Raw genomic sequence first — 19,194 nt, 5'->3', positions numbered from 1 at the left:
CTCTCATCAGGTCATGATTATCCAGGTGCTGCACTATGCTATCTATGATTAGTGCTTCAACCATCTTCCCAGGAACCGAATGGGCTGTGGTGCCTACACTCAAGCCATTTGAAAAACCCCAGGTGGTGATGCTGGATTCTTTATGGATTGCCATTGAAAACTTACACTCGGTATGTACTAACTTTGACTCTTTCCTTAAATCTATCCATGAAACTTATCCAGGTTGAAACTGAGGTACAGAAACAAGCCTCTGAGATAATAAAAATTCTATGCTATAGAAAACTTGGTAAAACAGCAAATGATGGATAAAGCCATGCTTCAGAGGAAGATTGAGAACCTAGAAAACCAAAATAGAAGTTTAAATCTAAGAATTCTTAATTTTCCAGTTTCCAACTACATGTCTCCACTGGACTTGTATAAAATTTTCTTGGTCAATGTATTGAAGATCTCAGAAGATAATACTCTTCCTTTTCAGAAACTTTATTTCTTGAAAAGATCTCAGAGAGAGCTGAAGCCTCCAGGAGAAGGTATGGAGGTTTCAGCATTGTTGGAATCATTTGACAAAGAAATTGCTGCTTGTGTTACACTTTTGGTGTCTTTTGTATTTTTTTCAAGACAAGGAGAAGATATTAAAGTTATATTTTAGTTTGAAACAAGTCTCGGCACGGCATAGGATAAAGAAATGAAGCTACTGATAACTTAGTTTTGCAAAACAAACCAACTTTCAATCACGAATATGCATTTCCAACAACACAAACATCACCAGTACACATGGGCCTCTCTAAATGGTATGTATCGAAATCAAATTGACTACATCTGCATAGGACAGAGATGGAAATCTGCATTTTTGATTGTGAGGACTAAACCAGGAGCTGATTGTGGAAGTGACCATTAGTTTTTGACATGCAAGAAGACGATCATTAGAGACCTCCCAAAATATAACATTTAAAATATTCCATCAGACAGCAGATTTGCTTGTCTTGATACAGGAAATAGAGAGCTCGAAGAGTTATGGAATGACATCAAAACCATAATTAGTGTTGAAGCTAAAAAAAACAACACTCCAGAAGAGAAAGAAAGCCAAGAAGTTGCCTTGGATCTCAGAAGAAACCAGAAGAGTAGCAGAACAAAGAAACAAAACTTTCTGGTGGTAAAGTATCACAGATGAACCAAGTGTTTCAACATCAAGTTTGGCACGACAAAGAATGATATTTATTTATTTATTTATTTATTCGATTTTTAGCCCGTCCTCTCAAAGGAGCCCAGAACAGGTTACAAAGTACATCCATAATAATCCAGACAGAGCAGAGATGACAGTTTACATAAATTACAATATAGACATGACAATAAAACATATGTACTAAGTAGCATCTGGTGAGATTAAGTGACATAGTGCGTTGACTGGGTGGCATTTCAGGGTGAATGACTTTAAGGTGCTGGGTTAGTAAAGAGGAAGGTTTTCACGGCCTTCCTGAAGTTCCCAAGTCCATCTAGTGATCTGACAGATGGAGGGATTGTGTACCAATGTTTGGGTATAAAATGTGAGTAGGAGCATTTGTGGGCGGTTTCAGTTTTGAGGGAGCGGCCAGAAGGTATGGTCAGTCGTTTTTCTCCTTGGGACCTCAGTGGTCGTTTTGGGAAGTAGATTTGTAGTTTAGATTTCATGTGGTATGGAATCGTTTCATGGAAGGATTTGAAAGCGAGGAGCAGGGCCTTGAAGGTGCAACGTTTTTGAATGGGCAGCCAGTGCATGGAAGCTAATGCAGAGGTAACATGGTCGCGGATGCCTAGGTTTTTCAGAAGGCGGATTGCAGCGTTTTGCACCCTTTGGAGGCGGGAGAGAGTTTTGGTAGGCAGGCCCACTAGTAGTGTATTACAATAGTCTATGCGGGATAGAACAAAAGCGTAGAGTAGTTGGGCAAATTCAGATTCTGAGAAGTAGGCACATATGGTTTTTAGCTGGCGGAGGTAGTAGAAGGAAGATGAAACTAGTTTGGATACGTGATCTGTCATTGATAAATTAGAGTCAAGAGTTATTCCTAGGCTGCGGACGTTGTCTTTGGGTGTAAGGGTGTTTGTGGCCCAGGAAAAGGACGGACGGGGATATACGCATAAATCTTTGTGGATCCAGAGAAGTTCTGTCTTGGATTCATTTAACTGTAATTTGTTTACCGTCATCCAAGACTTTATTTCAGTTAAGCAAGACTGGAGATATTTGATTTGTGTGTCTCGGTGAAGGCCTAGGGGAAGATAGAGTTGTAGGTCATCAGCAAAGGAGTGGATTCTGATGCGGTGTTTACCCGCTATGTCCAGTACTGGTTTGACATAGAAGTTGAAGAGGAGAGGTGAAAGTAAAGCTCCCTGAGGCACTCCATAGTGGAGTGGTTTGGGTTCAGATAAGGATTTTCCTAGTAGGACTCTCTGTGACCTGTCGTTCAGGAATGAAGAGAACCATTGAAGTGCATTGTCACGGATTCCAATGGACTTTAGCCTGGACAAGAGGAGAGAGTGGTCTATGGTGTCGAAGGCGGCACTGAGTACCAGCAATGCATCATTTCCATCATCTAGGATTTTCCAGCAGTCATCTAGGATGTCCAAAAGCACAGTTTCCTGAAGCCCGATTGGAAATTGGAGAGGGTGGCGTTTGTCTCCATGAAGTCTTGCAATTGCGTGAGTACAGTCTTTTCCAATATTTTTGAGATGAATGGAAGGTTTGAGACAGGTCTGAAGCTGCTTAGGTTGTCTGGGTCCATGGTTGTTTTTTTCAGAGTGGTTTTACTATGGCTGATTTCCAGCTCCGTGGAACTACACCTGTCATAAGGGACTCATTTATTAGGGGTAGGATGGATTCCAGGAATACCTCATTTGTGTTCAGCAGTGTAGTGGAGGGACATGGGTCCAAGATCGAGGTTGCGGGGCGTACGGAGTTGATTATAGTTTTGAGGTCGTTGTGGGAGATCGGATATTTGTCAGAAAATTGAATTGGAACATGTAAACGGAAAAACCAGATTAGCGTATCAGGAGATTAAGAGATTGCGGCTGAAATTCCAGCCTCGATCGGGGATGCTTAAAGATGTCAATGGAATGATATTGAATGATCTAAAAAGTGTTAAAAAGAGATGGAAAGAATATACAGAAAATTTAAACAAAAAAGGCAATGAGAATAACATAGCAACAATTAAAACTTTATTGAAAAAATAAGTCACCTGATATTGACGGTATTCCAATTGAATTAATCAGAGGCTCAAAAGGTGCTATCAGAAGGCCCTCACTCGACTGTGTCAGCAGATTTGGAAGAAAAACATGGCCAACTGATTGGAGAAGATAACTGTTCATACCTGTACCGAAGAAAGGCAATACTAAGGACTGTAACAACTACAGAACAATTGCTTTAATTCCACACATCAGGAAAATATTGCTGATAATAATACAATGAAGGCTATAATCATTCATTGAGCAAGAACTTCCCGAAGATCAGTCTGGTTTCAGAAAAGGCTGAGGAACAAAAGTCATTTTTGTCAATGTTAGATGGATATTGGAGAAGAGCAAAGAGTACCAAAAGCCCCTGTACTTTTGCTTCATCGACTACAGCAAAACTTTTGACTGTGTGGATCATGATAAAGTTTGGAGAACTGTACCACAAGTGGGAATACCCAAACTCATAACTCAGCTGATAAAAATCCTCTATGAAAATCAAGAAGCTGCAGTGAGAACAGAATATGGCAACGCTGATTAGTTTCCAATAAAACATGGCATCAGGCAAGGATGCATCTTGTCACCTTACCTTTCAACATTTAAGAAGAAGCCATTTTCAGAAAAGCAAATTTGGAAAAAGAGAACGTTGGTTTCAAAGTTGGTGGCTAAAATATAAACAACCTAAACTATGCATATGATACAATGCTCATCTCCAGCAGCAAAGAAGACATGCTGAGAAAAGTCAAAACTGAAAGTCATAACATGGGATTAGAACTGAACATTAACAAGACGAAGATCATGAACATAGAAAATAATGAAGATTTTGAGCTTGAAGACGATAGAAGTTTTAAAGGATTTCAATCTCCTGGGCTCTTTTGTAAACAAAGAATCAACTAGCAGGGAAGAAATACTCCACAGAATAGCACTTGGTCACTCTTCAATGAAAGCTCTTGACAAAGTATACAAAGGCAAGGAAATAACACTCTAAATGAAGATCAAACTTGTCCATGCACTCATTTTCTCAGTGTTTAATTACAGATGTGAAAGCTGGACACTTCGGAAACAAGACAGAAAGAAAATTGATTCATTTGAGCTTTGGTGTTGGAGAAGGATATTATGCATGCTGTGGATAGCCAGAAGAACTAACAAATTGGGGCGTGGCTTAGCGTGCACACAAAATGGTCGTGTGATCGCAGCGCTCCTCTTACCTGGGCAACCGTTGAATAAATAAAGATTTCCTTTTAAACTGTTTTCGGCTGAAAACATCGGAGAGGACAGCGGGAACATGGCGAGCACCCGACAGAGTAAAAGTGAAACCGGAGGGGCTGTGAAAAGGCAGAAGCAGGATCAAATTACCCCGAGTTAGGTTCCGCTTCCTGCTGATGTATCAGAGGAGTTAAGCAAAGCTGAAGTTATGGGGGAACTGAGGCAAATCAAACAAATGCTGACAGAGACTGTGAGTAATATGGCAGAACTGAAGGAAGAAATCCTGAATATTGTCACAAGCCCGAGTCCAATGCCGGCCTTGTGCCAGGGAAGAATGATAAAAAACACCCCCTGAAACTAGTCCGGGCTAACCATGTTGTCCCTGTTAGGCAAGAACAAGAACAGGAAGCACAGGCTGTGTTTAAACCTAATTCAGAACACAGCCTGATGAAATCTGGTAAGGCCCCTTTAAATCCTCCATTTTGTGGAAAGCTGGCTAAGCAGGGGAAAAGGCAACCACAGCTGAAGGAAGTTCAGCCCCGGAGTAGGGCTGGGCGTGGTACAGCAGCTTGGCAGCATTTAGAGAGCTGGCTGACCAAGAGGAAGGGAGACGGAGGAGAAGCTCTCAGGTGGAAGGAGCCTCCAAGTCCCCCTGAGACAAGGGACATTGAAATGTTGGACACAGAACCAGATGATACAACCCTGGTAAACCCTGAAGGTGAAGCTATGGATTGTAACACTTTACCAGAGGTGGGACTATGTGAGGAAATGGAAACCAATTAGTTTGGAATTGCTTTTTGTGTTAGGTTTTTTTTTTTTTTTGAATGTTTCCATTTCTATTGAGCATAAGGATTTTCCTGAAGTCTGCTACTTAATGAAATGTATGCTAGCCAAGGGTTTTCTTGTATGAGAAGTTTTTTTGCCTTGCTTACCAAGAGGGCTGCTGTTGGAAAAGAACTTCAGCAAGTTCCTTTCAGAAGGTGTGAATATCCTGGAAGCTGGGTACAGGATTTACACAGTACCATGTTGAATAGTTTGCAGGATACTTTTCTATTGATAACAAGGAGCCCTTTGACAAATCTGTCAGGCTTTTGCTACTGCATTTAATGGGCATCGCTGCCCAGTGCAGTGTACTATACCTAGTTTGCCAATTTATTGAATAAGACTCTGGGAGAGTCAAGGACTATCAAGAGACTCTGTTACACCTGGGACATTGATAAAGAACTTTGAGACAGATATCCAGACCAGGCTGGTTATTATCATATTATGTTGTATGTTTTTGCCAAAGACCTTTTGGAATACATTTTCTTTTGATGCATTTTTTTTGACCTTGTCAGTTGAACAATAAAATTGGTTTTTTGTTTCATTACTTACCTGTGTGAGGCCATCCTGTTTATACACATAGGATAAGTTTATGCACAACAGGGACTTCCTCCATCTTGAGGAAGCACGCTGGGGAGAATATTGTAAGCGTGGGCCGGTTACTGCGAGCCTTGAGGACCGGCCACGCTACAATATACACAGACAAATGGAAGTAGCTAATAAAAGAACAACAGAGTTAGAAATTAAAATGGAGAGCTTAGAATGTGAAGGAAAAAGATGCAAAAATGACAGTTTGGAAATAATTCAATTGAAAAGTCAGCTGGAAGATTACGAAAACCGTGGAAGAAGAAAGAATATAAAACTTTTTGGAATACAGGAAAATTTGGAAGGGAAAAATGCAATACAGTTTTTAGAAAATTTAATTCCTAGATTATTGCAGTTGGATTTCAAACAGCCTTTAGAAATAGAACGGGCACACAGGATTCCAATAAAGAGTCTGGAAAAATCAAGGGAGACCAAGACCATTAATATTCAAGATGTTAAGATACCAGCAAGCAATAGAAATTTTAAATGCTGCCAAAAAAGATAAAAACTTAAACTATAAAGGATCCAAAATATGGTTTTTACCAGACTTTGCTAAAAATACAGCAAATATTAGGAAGAAATTCCTTGATCTGAGATCTCAATTAAAGGAAAAAGGATATAAGTATGGGTTATATAACCCAGCAAAAATGAGGGTATCTTGTGGGGATAAATCTTTGTATTTTGTTGATCCAGAAAAACTAAAGACCTTTCTTTCAAAATCAGAACCTATGTCATTTTAGCACATTGGGTGTTGAAATGAAGGGATAAATATTAAGACTTGATTGGTGGATATTGAACAAAAAATTAAATATAAAGAACTATGGGACTTTTGTTTGTTGGAAAAAGAAGAATATGCAACAAAGAACAGGAAATAAAAATGAACAAGTGAAAAAGAAAATAAAAGAATGTAAAGAAGAAAGAAGGATAGACTGGAAAGACATTAAAGTGAAGTTATTAGACTGAACTTTTAGGAGACTGAAAGATGGACAGCTGGAGTAAAGAATGAACAAGAAGGATTAAAGGACTGGACAAATTAACACAAAAGGAAAAGTGAAGACTGAATAGGAAAATAAATAGATGTGAAGAAGGAGAAAGCAGGACTGATAGAATAAAAGGATATTATAAAAAAAAAATAAAAATGAATGACAATGGGCAGTCAAAAGTCTTTTAAGAGTGGATGGATGGAGATAAGAAATAAATATGAAAGTTCAGTTTATTTAATAAGTCAGAAAAGGAGAAAGTAAAGAATGAAAGGACAATAAGGAAAAGATTGCAGAATGGACTAATGATAGAAAGGACAAGTTATATGATATTTAAATGCAAGTAAAGGAAAGGAAAATGAATAATATAAAAGAAAGATACATAAGAATTTATTGGTAGCTGAAGGAATGTAAAGATTGATGTGATAATATAGTTTTAAAAAGATTGGATTTAATTTGGAGAAGAGGAAATATAAAAAGGGGGGGAAAAAATTATTTTGAAAATGAAATACAAATGTTTAAATACAAATAGAGAGTAAAAAAGGAAACAACAGAGCTTAGAAAAGAGATTGTCAGCATTAACCAGGAATCAATTAAGACCAAACAAATTTATGAAACAATAATTAAGGACAATACCAATCTTAGAAGAAAGTTAGAATCTTTGGAAAATTTTTCCCGTGGAAATAATTTAAGATTGGTAAATTTTCCTAAGGTCTTGATGATTACACCTCGGGAGATGCTGAAAAGATACTTAATGGAAATTTTGAGTTTGTCTGAAAATATGATACCACCATTTACACAAGTTTATTATCTTCCTACTAATCAACGGAAACAACAGCAAGAGGTTGAACAGGAAAATTTGGATGTGTCTACTATATTGGAATCCTCGAATACTGAAAAGGCAGTCCCAGCAACCTTAATATTAACAGTGGCATTGGCCCCGGACAAAAACTGGTTACTGAGACTTTTCTTTAAAAATAAAATGAAAACCTTTTTAGGAATGCAGATACAAATGTATCCTGATCTTACCAGAGAAACCCAGAGGCATCGTAAAGAATTTCTATTATTAAAGTCAGGGGTGTTGGCCCTTGGGGCAACCTTTTATTTACGTCACCCATGTAAATGCATAGTGTATTATTCTTCTCAGAAATTTGTCTTTTTTGATCCTTCACAGCTGGTGACCTTCCTGTCACTATCTCGCTTGGAAAAAGAAAAAGAACAATAAGATCTAGCCCTAGATGGGAAGTTATTAGGGAACTTTGAGCTCAACTTAGATTAATCTCAGTATTATTTGTTTTTTCTTTTAATTTAAACTGTCCTTTGTACATCTTGATCTTCAAAGTGGACTTGAGTTAAAAATTTAAGTAACATAATGGAGTTTTCTTTTTGTTTTTCTTTGAAAATATGGATATGTATTATTCGTTTGTTTCTTTGATTTTTGGACTTTAATATGATGATTATGGCTATGTATCCTTAAACTTAAATTTTTGCTTTCTGTACAAGTTATACTTGATAATTATTTACAAAATGATAAATAAATAATAATAAAATAAATACAAATAGAGGATAAAAACTTATAAAATTGAAGTTTTTTTTTTAACAGAAATATATGAAGACATGGATATTTGTTGTTGGATATTTAAAGGAGGATAGGAGAAGATGGATTAGATAATATAAGATATAGGAAAATGATACTTTTTATTAAATATATGACTATGATAGAATTTTCTTGAATGAAATAAAATGTTGGGGGAATGAATTAGAGATTGGTGAAATGATAAAAATGCATTAATGGAATGTTAGGAAATAAATATGGTTATGTGACTAAAGGTTAAATAATAGATAGAAAAATTAATTACTTTAAAATGGAAAAAAAAAAAAAAGAAAAAAGGTTTTATGATTAGAAGAGAGATATAATTAGATATATTGTGGAGAGGTAGTGAGTTTGTCTCAATAAAGGATAAAGGGGTTATTAATAAATATTGGTTGCCTGGGGGGAGGGGGGAAGTTGGGATTACTGTCCAATGTGTGTCCTTAAGCAGTTATATTGGGGAGGGAGGGGTGGGAAGAAGGTGGGTATTAAAGATATTACTAGGATGATTAAGGAAAAGATTAATAAGGGATTGGGTAATTTGGAGGTAAGAATGTGTGCCATGGGGAGAAGTTTTTTTAGATCTTAGTTATGGAAGAAGGGAAGAGGAAGATTATGATAAGGAGTATAAAATATATTATGTCTTTTAAGATATTTTCTATTAATGTCAATGGCCTGAATCATGTAATCAAAAGGAAAAAGGTATTATCATTTTTAAAGAAGCAAAACGTGGATGTTTATTGTCTGCAGGAGACCCATCTTAATATAAAGGAATCAGAGAAACTAACGGGTGGGTGGGTGAAAGAATGTTTTTTTGCTCCAGCAGAGGGTAAAAAAGCAGGAGTAGCAGTTCTTATAAATAAAAAGTGTATGGCCAATTTTAAGATAGTAAATTCGGACCCACATGGAAGATGGCTACATGTTGATATAAGTATGGGAAATAATGCCCTGACGTTGTTCAATATATATGCCCCTAATTCGAATCAATCAGAATTCTTTAAAAAATTGCAGAGTATGTTGTTACCACTGGCTGCTTCTAATTTAGTGGTGGCTGGAGATTTTAATGCTGTAATGGATCCATTAATGGATAAAAAACCAGGTAAAAGTATAAAATCTTTAGGTTTAGATAATTTGGTTCAATCATGTGATATGAAGGATATATGGCGTATTCTTCATTTTAATGATCAGGAATTTTCATTTTGTTCACAGGTTCATAAATCATTTTCAAGAATAGATTATATTTTTATTTCATCACATAAGGTGCAGCAAGTGATATCCATACTCCCCCATTATCATTTCGGATCATGCGGGAGTATGGATAGATTTACAATTAGATCAATTAGAAAATAGAAGACCTCTTTGGAGATTTGATAATGCATTGCTTGTGGATGAAAAATTTTTGGAAAATTTTAAAACACAAATTAGTGATTTCTTTCAAATTAATTTAGTGGAAGATACATCTATTGAAAATGTATGGGATGCTTTTAAAGCGACTATGAGAGGTCATATTATATCATATTCGGCTTTTGTTAGGAAACATTTTAAAAAACAGTATATAGAGTTAGAAAAAGAAATTAAAATACTAGAAACTAAATTGGTAAGCAAATGGGAACATGATGTATTACAAGCTCTTTTGAAAGCAAAAGGTAAATATAACGAATTAGCTTCAAAAATGATAAGAAGAGACTTGTTTTCCAAACAGACAATGTATTATGGAAATTCTAATAAGGCGGGAAGATTATTGGCAAATTATCTTAAAGCAAAAAAAGAAGAACTAACATTAATGGGATAAAAGATGATAATGGTATAATAACCAATCAAACGGATATAATTTTAAAACAATTTCTAAAATTTTATAAGGACCTGTATTCTTCCGAGCCTTATTGGAGAGGCAAAAAGATGGTAAAAATTTTTTAGATTTAATTATTGGACCTAAGGTTCCTGATCATATAAAACGGAGTTTAGATGAACCTATATCATTAAAAGAATTAGAAACAGCGTTGAGATCTCTTAGAGTTGGATCCGCTCCAGGTGGTGATGGTTATACAGTAGAATTTTATAAAACATTTCAAAATGTCCTTTCCCCATATTTACTAAATTTATATCAGACACAACTTATAAAAGGTGATATTAAAGGTACTATGGCTGAATCAATAGTAATTGTTTTGCCTAAGCCAAATAAAGATCCTACTTTGGTTTCAGCCTACAGGCCTATATCTTTAATAAATGTGGATAATAAACTTTTGGTGAAAATTTTGGCTTTGAGATTAGCCAAAGCTCTCCCACATATTATAGACACGCATCAGACGGGTTTCGTTGCTAAAAGACATTCCTCTAATAACTCTAGATTATTGTTTCATATGTTAAACTAGTCGTTAAGCCCGTTACATTAACGGGTGCTAGAATTTATGCCTGTCTGTATTTTTCTTTCTGTCTCTTTCCTCCCTCCATTTCCCTGTGTAGTGCTGTCTCTGCTTTCTTCCTCAGTCTGCACTCTCAAGCTGTAACATTACTGCTTAGCTTTTTCTCCCTGCAAGCATCTCTGCTCTAGCCCCCTGTCCTTCTGTGACTGTCTGTGTGTCTCTCTCTACTTGTGCACTGTTTGTTTGTTTTTTTCAATCTCTCTTTAGCTCCTGATCCCCTCTCACTGACCCTTGCCGACTGCATGTAATTCCGGTTAGGTTTCCATGGCAACCCTGCTCGCGGGTCTGTTCGGTAGGGCCGTTTTTTCGGGTCTTCCGGCGCCGGGTGGGGAAGAGTCCTGGCTCCTTTTTTGGTTTGGGCGCGTGCAGAGGGGCTCAACAGCGCACAACCACCTTTCCTTCCCTCCCTCCATCAGGTGCAGTGCAGCTCCACCAATGTTAAAAGCAGCCGCATCGAAATCAGAGGCTTGCCACTGCCGTAGCACGTTCCCCTCTGCCTTGGTCCCGCCCCTTCTCTGACATATGGGACCGCGGCAGAGGGAACGTGTTACTGTGGCGGCAGGACTCCAATTTCAAAGCAGCTGCTTTTAACATAGGCGTAGCTGAACTGTACCTGATGGAGGAAGGGAAGGAACGGTGGGGCAAATTTCGGCAACGGCAGTCCTTGTGCGGTTCGAGAGGGGGGGGTGGAGTTGGCGACTTGCAGCTTCGCGTGCCTCCCACCCCCCCTTCCCTCCGGCTCCGCCGCCGATAGTCTCCACCTGCATTGCCCCTGGCGCAGCACTCACCGGCCCATCGGGCGGGGAATGGAGGAACAGGTTCAGGGCTGCCAGGGGGGGAGGAGTGAGTCCGGCTGAGACTGGCAGGAAGAGGAAGGCGGAGCAGGTGAGCCGGCACCGAAAAAAACTTTAAAGAGCCAGCCAGACCGTGAGTGCGAGCTGTTGTAAGTTTGCATGTGCACTCTTGCCGGCCACGGACATATGGATCACGGAAGCACGCGGATTAGACTGCGCATGCGCCGCCTACGGTTTTATTATATAGATTTATCAAAAAAAATGGATGAACCGGCTTTTACAGTTTCCTTGGATGCAGAAAAAGCGTTTGATAGGGTAGAATGGAATTTTATGTATCAGGCTTTAGAATGGTTTGGTATAGGTTCTGGATTTATACAAATGGTAAAAACATTGTATAGCTTCCCGATTGCAAGATTAAATATTAATAATATGATATCTGATGGTTTTCAATTGCAGAGGGGAGTTAGACAAGGTTGTCCTTTATCTCCTTTGTTATTTGATGTTGTATTAGAACCCTTATTGTTAGCAATACAGCAAGCAAGGGGGATACAGGGTATTCCATATTCTGATATGGAATATAAAATTTCGGCTTATGCGGATGATATTTTACTTTATTTGAGGAATCCAGAGTCTACCTTATCTTGTCTATTGGAATTAATTGATATGTTTGGCAAATTTTCAGGTTATAAAATTAATTGGAGTAAGTCTGAACTTATACCTTTAAATGTTCATTGTGTAAAAGGATTATTTGACGCTTTTCCGTTCATATGGAAAGAAGAAGGATTTAAATATCTTGGCATTCAAGTTAAAAATACAATTGAAGATACAGTAAAAGAAAATGAAAAATTTGTATTGAAAAGAGTTACAGAGTTATGTGAGCAATGGAATCCGTTACATCTTTCTTGGTGGGGGAGAGTTCAAACTATTAAAATGATGATCTTGCCTGTAGTTTGCTACCAAATGAGTATGATACCTATTTATTTTCAGGGGTCCTTTTATAAAAAGCTTAATAGCATTTTAACGAAATTTCTTTGGCTTGGTAAAACGCATAGAATAGCTTTGGTATCTTTGCAAAAATAAATTAAGGAGGGAGGGGTAAATTTTCCAAATTTTTATAGGTACCATCAAGCCTATATTTTACGTCAGGGTATGTATTGGATCCTCCCACAACTGATAGATAATGCACCGGATTGGTTATATTTGGAATGGCGCCTTATGTTTCCCCGAAATTTAGTTCATCTTCCAAGTATCAACATGCCTAGAAGATACAGAGAAAATAAGATATTAATGGATACTTGGAAAACGTTGAGGTTTATTAGTAAATTAACACCTGTCCCAATAAACAAGTCAACTAATCAGTCTTTATGGATAAACTCCAAGATTAAAATTGGCGGAGCTCAAATCCTTTGGAAGGAATGGATTATTGCAGGCATTAGATCTCTGAATGATGTTATTTCGGAAGGTAAACTGCTGGAATTTTCACAATTGCAACATAGATTTGGTCTTAGTAAAAAACAAAGTTTTAAATGGTTGCAATTGAAGCAGGCCATTCAGGTTGGGTTCCCTGAATGGAAAACATTGAATAATCAATATAGTTTAGAGTTCTTATGCTTCCAAGCAGACTTCCTAGGGCATCAAGCCGCATTGTGGTATAAATTAATATCTGGATATTTGAATAAAAAACCAAAAAATGGTCTAAGAGACATTTGGAGCATTGAGATTAAGCATCAAATTACTGCATCTCAATGGCCACTAATTTGGTCTTGGAGAATGAGATGTACAGTGTCAGCATCTATGAGACAAACTTGGTTCTTTTTATTACATAGAGCTTTTTGGACCCCTACACGTTTGCAAAAATTAGATAGTTCTAAGTCCAATAAATGCTGGCACTGTAATCTGGAACCTGGGACGTTGGATCATTTACTATATCATTGTCCCTACATTAAAAGTTTTTGGAATGCAATTTGGCCACAAATTAATAAATTGATGGAAAATCATGTAGCAATATCATATGATACAGTGTTATTTGGAATGATGATGAGAAAAAAAAGTCAAATTTCACCAGAAAATAACAAGCTTTTACTAGTCATGACAGGGGTTGCCATTCAGCATATAACCAATAACTGGAAGAATCATAGTAACCTTAATTATACATTTTGGTGGAATACAATTTGTCATATATTCAAAATGGAAAGAGTAATAGCAATACAAAGAGGGACATATCCTAAATTTATAAAAATATGGGGGCCATTGACAAAGTATTGTACTGAATGAATAATAGGATTTATCTTCTTCTTTTCTTTTTTTTCTTGTCTTCTTTATGGCACACATGGAGGGGGGTAGTGAAAATAATTTTACATAACATGTTATAATATGGTATACAATATGTATAAGGTGATTGGAAAGTACTTGAAGGGTGGGGGGTGGGAGAGGGGATAAAAAAAATTTGTTCAGAATATTATGTAATAGATATAAAAGTGATATTGTGTATTCATTAGTTGTAACTCAATATTTTGTACACTTCATGTAAAATATGAAAATGAATAAAGAATTATAAAAAAAAAAAAAAAAAAGAACTAACAAATTGATTCTAGAAGAGATCAAACCAGCTATGTCACTTGAAGCCCAAATGATAAAGTTACGACTGTCTTATTTTGGTCATACTGTCAGATCATCAGAGAAGGACATCATGTTTGGGAAGATCGAAGGAACCAGGGTGATATAGTAGATGACGGCAGATAAAGACCAGAATGGTCCATCGAGTCTGCCCAACCTGATTCAATTAAAATTTTTTTTTATTTTTTTATTTTTTCTTCTTAGCTATTTCTGGGCAAGAATCCAAAGCTTTACCCGGTACTGTGCTTGGGTTCCAACTGCCGAAATCTCTGTTAAGACTTACTCCAGCCCATCTACACCCTCCCAGCCATTGAAGCCCTCCCCTGCCCATCCTCCACCAAACAGCCATACACAGACACAGACCGTGCAAGTCTGCCCAGTAACTGGCCTAGTTCAATATTTAATATTATTTTCTGATTCTAAATCTTCTGTGTTCATCCCACGCTTCTTTGAACTCAGTCACAGTTTTACTCTCCACCACCTCTCTCGGGAGCGCATTCCAGGCATCCACTACCCTCTCCGTAAAGTAGAATTTGCTAACATTGCCCCTGAATCTACCACCCCTCAACCTCAAATTATTTCCTCTGGTTTTACCATTTTCCTTTCTCTGGAAAAGATTTTGTTCTACGTTAATACCCTTCAAGTATTTGAACGTCTGAATCATATCTCCCCTGTCTCTCCTTTCCTCTAGGTTATACATATTCAGGGCTTCCAGTCTCTCCTCATACGTCTTCTGGCGCAAGCCTCCTATCATTTTCGTCGCCCTCCTCTGGACCGCCTCAAGTCTTCTTACGTCTTTCGCCAGATACGGTCTCCAAAACTGAACACAATACTCCAAGTGGGGCCTCACCAATGACCTGTACAGGGGCATCAACACCTTCTTCCTTCTACTGACTATGCCTCTCTTTATACAGCCCAGAATCCTTCTGGCAGCAGCCACTGCCTTGTCAAACTACACAATACTCCAAGTGGGGCCTCACCAATGACCTATACAGGGGCAATCAGATGGTTGGACACATTGAAAACAACCATGGGGATGGCACCACCTTACTGGACTAGCACAAAACCAATTTCTTTTTAGATCTGTAATTCATCAAGTTACTAGGACTCAAACATGAGTTGATGGTACCTAACTAGCTAACTGTGACATAACAGGTATGTTATAAAGCCCATGAGATATGTTGCAGGTTCAGCAAGAAGTTGCTCTCTCTTCCTGGGTGATGATATCAGTGGTACACTGGGAGAAAGTAAGCAGGACTGACACTTAGCTTATCTCCAATAGTGTTATCAAGCTACCTTATAATTGTCCACTTCAGTAGCCCAGGGCCAATCAGGGGCTTTGGCCCCTCTCCTCATCCCAAGATTGGTAATGATAATTTGGTGAGGGTAGAGACTGAACCTCTTTTGAGGAGTGATTATTATGCAGTCAGTTGGAATATAATGTTGGGTAAACAAGTTGATAAGAATAGTGAATCAGCAAAGATAAGATATTGTAGGTCATTGCATTCTATTCAATTAAATAAGATATCCCCTTTTTTCCTTAAGTTTCCCTCAGATTTTCTGGAAGCTATATTAGAGGATCAGGTAGATATTTGGAATAAGGGTTTACAAGAAGTATTAGATGAACTAGCACCACTAAGAGAGAGAAAAACAAAGACTCAAATAAATGGTTTCATAAGGGATTACGGTTACTTAGGAGACAGTTAAGGGCAGAAAGAATTTGGAAAAAGAAAGGAACTAGTTCAGCTTTAGGTTGGTGTAAGAATATCCAAAGCATTTTTAATAGGGAGATAAAGAAAGCAAAAAAAGATTATTTTCTACGGAAAATAAAAGATGCAAGAATTCCAAACTAAACAGGTTCCAGTATGCTGGATAAAGGTAGTTATTAAACCTATTTTGAAGAACAAAGATCTAGATATATTTAATCCAGCTAGTTATAGGCCAGTTTCAAATCTTTGCTTGTTAGCAAAACTAACAAAGTGGATAGATTTTGAGCAATTGGTCTCTTATATTGAGTCAACAAAGGTTCTAAATCCAAGACAGGCAGGATTTTGAACTATACTCAGTATTGAGACAGTTTTAGCAGGTTTCCTTAGTGAAGTTCACTCTATCTTGGATCAAGGGAACTTCGCTATGGTAATATCTTTAGATCTGAGCTCAGCATTTGATCTAGTTGACCAGAATATTACTGAGATTGCTCCATGAGATAGGTTTAATAGGAGTGGTTTGGGATTGGTTTGCAGCCTTTGTCCAGGATCGTACTTTTAGAGTAGTTTCGGAAGGGTCAACATCCAGTGATAGATTATTGGACTGTGGGGTACCACAAGGCTTGGTCCTTTCACCTATTCTGTTTAATATATTTTTGAGTCTTCTTGCAAGACGAATTCAGGAATTAGGAATCAGTACATATATTTATGCAGATGATATTTTGTTGGTATATGATTTATCCCCTTCAGCATTGAATCTGAGCCCTCTTTTGGATGGTTTGGATAGGATAGAACAATGGTTGGGGGAACATGGACTAGTATTCAATATGTCAAAAACAGTAGCATGTTGAATTTCCGGTGACAAAGTAACACCACTACTAGATCTTTCACTACACCATCAGTTTATAGAGGTAGTAGATAGTTTTAAGTATTTGGGAATTATAATTGACTGTCATTTATATTTTGAGAAGCAGGTTTCATCTACAGTTGCAAAAGGATTTGGGGCTTTAAGACAACTTAGAGCTATTCGAGATTTCCTGGATGAGAAATTGTTACATACTTTAATCCATGCTTTTGTTCTATCTAAGTTGGATTATGGCAACTTGGTATATGCAGGAATAACAGTTGGGCAACTGAAACGTTTACAAACAGTACAAAATTTGGCTGTTAGGTCACGCACACATCTATGATCATGTAACTCCATTATATTTGAAATTCCATTAGTTACCAATGGAATTTAAAATTAAATTTAAAATCCTGATGCTGGCACATAGGGCATTATTTGAGTTACAACCATTATATCTCTCTAATCTAGTGTTATAATCTAGTGTTATTTTACACACCTAGTCACGCGTTGAGATATTTAAATGACAATAGAGTTAGCTGTTCCCTATATCTCAAAGGCTGACCTTGCCTCAACTAGAAATGGTGCATTTTTCTACTTGGTTCCAATATTGTGGAACAATTTACCAATAGATTTAAGGAAGGAAGAATCATTTCAAAATTTTAAGAGACATCTAAAAGCACATTTTTTTCAAATGGCTATCCCGAATTGAATAATGGAATGGGGACTGCAATCTTCCTTAATTTGTACAGAATCGTGTTGATTTGGATTTATTTATTTCATTTAAAAGTTTTAGTCAATTTGCTTTAGAAATGTTAATTTCTTTGATGCTCTCAAGCTCTGCCAGTGGCGGATCTGTGAAATGTGCTGTGCCGAGAATTATATTAAGACCTGCACTAAAATATGACTGTTTGCTATCAGGCCGCATCAGAGACTTTTCTATCTCTTAAATTTGTTTTATTTTATTTTTAATTTTTTATCTTCTTTCATTATTTCTATTTTCTATTTCTTTGATTTTTGATCTTGGAAATGTATTATTTGTTGTTGTTACATACTTTTAGTTTATCAGGTACTTTAACTAGATTGTGAGCTTTTAGGACAGATAGGGTAGTTTTTCTCAAGTACCTAATTTCATTTTAGTTTGATACTTTGTAAATTGCTTAGGTCAGTAAAATGCAGGAGTGGTATATCAAATCTTAAATAAACATAAACATTGGGAAGGGGAAGGGGAAGCCCGTAATTCTCAGCACACGGCCCTGTAGGCAGAAGGGAGTGGGCTTCCTTCTTGCCAATTTGTCTTTGAAAGGTATGGTGGGAGGGTCCAGAAATGTTGGGGGAAGAGGGGGGATGTGGGAGTGTCCGGGGATGTCAGGGGGATGTTGGGGAATGGCGGGGGAAGGGTGTTGGACTCTGGACAGCTCAGTTGATCCTGGCAGGGGGAATCTCCATCAACTGAACTGGCAGGAATCCCTGAAACTTGCTCAGCTGATGGGCATTCCTTTGCAGTGATCAGACAAGGTTGTTGGATATGTCTACAAAACTTGCTTTTGTGTGTTTTTCATGTGGACTTTTTATTTTTGAAAATGGCCCAAAAAGATAGACGTCCTAAGGACCAAAACTTATATATAGGTCATTTTCAAAAATAAAAGATAGATGTCTGGCAGTTTTGAAAATGAACATTTTTTTCTGCTGGGTATGTGGGTGTCTTGCTCAAAACATCCAACCTCATACTTAAAGGTCCTATCAAAAATGCCCCTCTATGTCTTCTGCTTTTAATTATGCTATGTAGATATTGTATGAGATTATTAAGCATAGCTTAAACATGGCAATTTTTTGCAATTAAATTAATTGTCTTATTTTATTCTACTCTACTTTTAAGCCATGGCCTGAGGATGCACTAGAACGTGTTGCAATTAAGTTCTTGGAAACACTGCTTCTCTCAGAAAATGAGCATCAAGAAGTTGTACCAATCTGCAAACATTTCCATACCTCTGCCATAACTTTCTCCAACAGGTTAGTTTTTGTTTATAAAGCCTTTGATCTATAGTTTTGTGAAGAATGTTGATGATTAATATTTAAGCAGAAGAAATAATAGTTTTAGGAGTGTGAGTCTGATTTGAAAACAATGCCCAGTACAAAGGAGACAATTCTCAATAAGGTGTGACGACTCTGACTCTAATCTTCAGATGTAGTTAAATTTTCAGATGTAGTTTAGAAGTAATTTTTATTTAACTAATAAAGTATCAATGGATATAGGATTCTGATTATTAAAATCCAGAATTAGTGCACTCAAGAAGCTGGAACATGATTTGTTAGATTTTTATTTTTTATTTATTTATTAAAAAAAATTATATTCTACCTAAATGCTAGATGGATTACAATTTTTAAAAAATTGTATATATTATGTTATATCAGAAACATAACAAAAAATA

The 19,194-nt window shown here is 37.2% G+C and overlaps 1 protein-coding gene across 2 annotated transcripts in view; it reads left to right on the top strand.

The window, feature by feature from the left end:
- DNAH12 (dynein axonemal heavy chain 12) overlaps window positions 1-19,194 on the top strand; it is a 451,362-nt gene that overhangs the window by 313,201 nt on the left and 118,967 nt on the right. For both annotated transcript variants that reach the window (XM_033925718.1, XM_033925717.1), the window contains one exon: window positions 18,642-18,775. In XM_033925718.1, coding sequence (XP_033781609.1) covers window positions 18,642-18,775 — 134 coding nt within the window. The remainder of the gene's footprint in view (window positions 1-18,641; window positions 18,776-19,194) is intronic.

This window comes from Geotrypetes seraphini, chromosome 17, assembly GCF_902459505.1.
Source record: "Geotrypetes seraphini chromosome 17, aGeoSer1.1, whole genome shotgun sequence".
Lineage (NCBI taxonomy): Eukaryota > Metazoa > Chordata > Amphibia > Gymnophiona > Dermophiidae > Geotrypetes > Geotrypetes seraphini.
The sequence above is the reverse complement of the archived record's forward strand: the minus strand, read 5'-3'. Positions and strand labels throughout refer to the sequence as shown.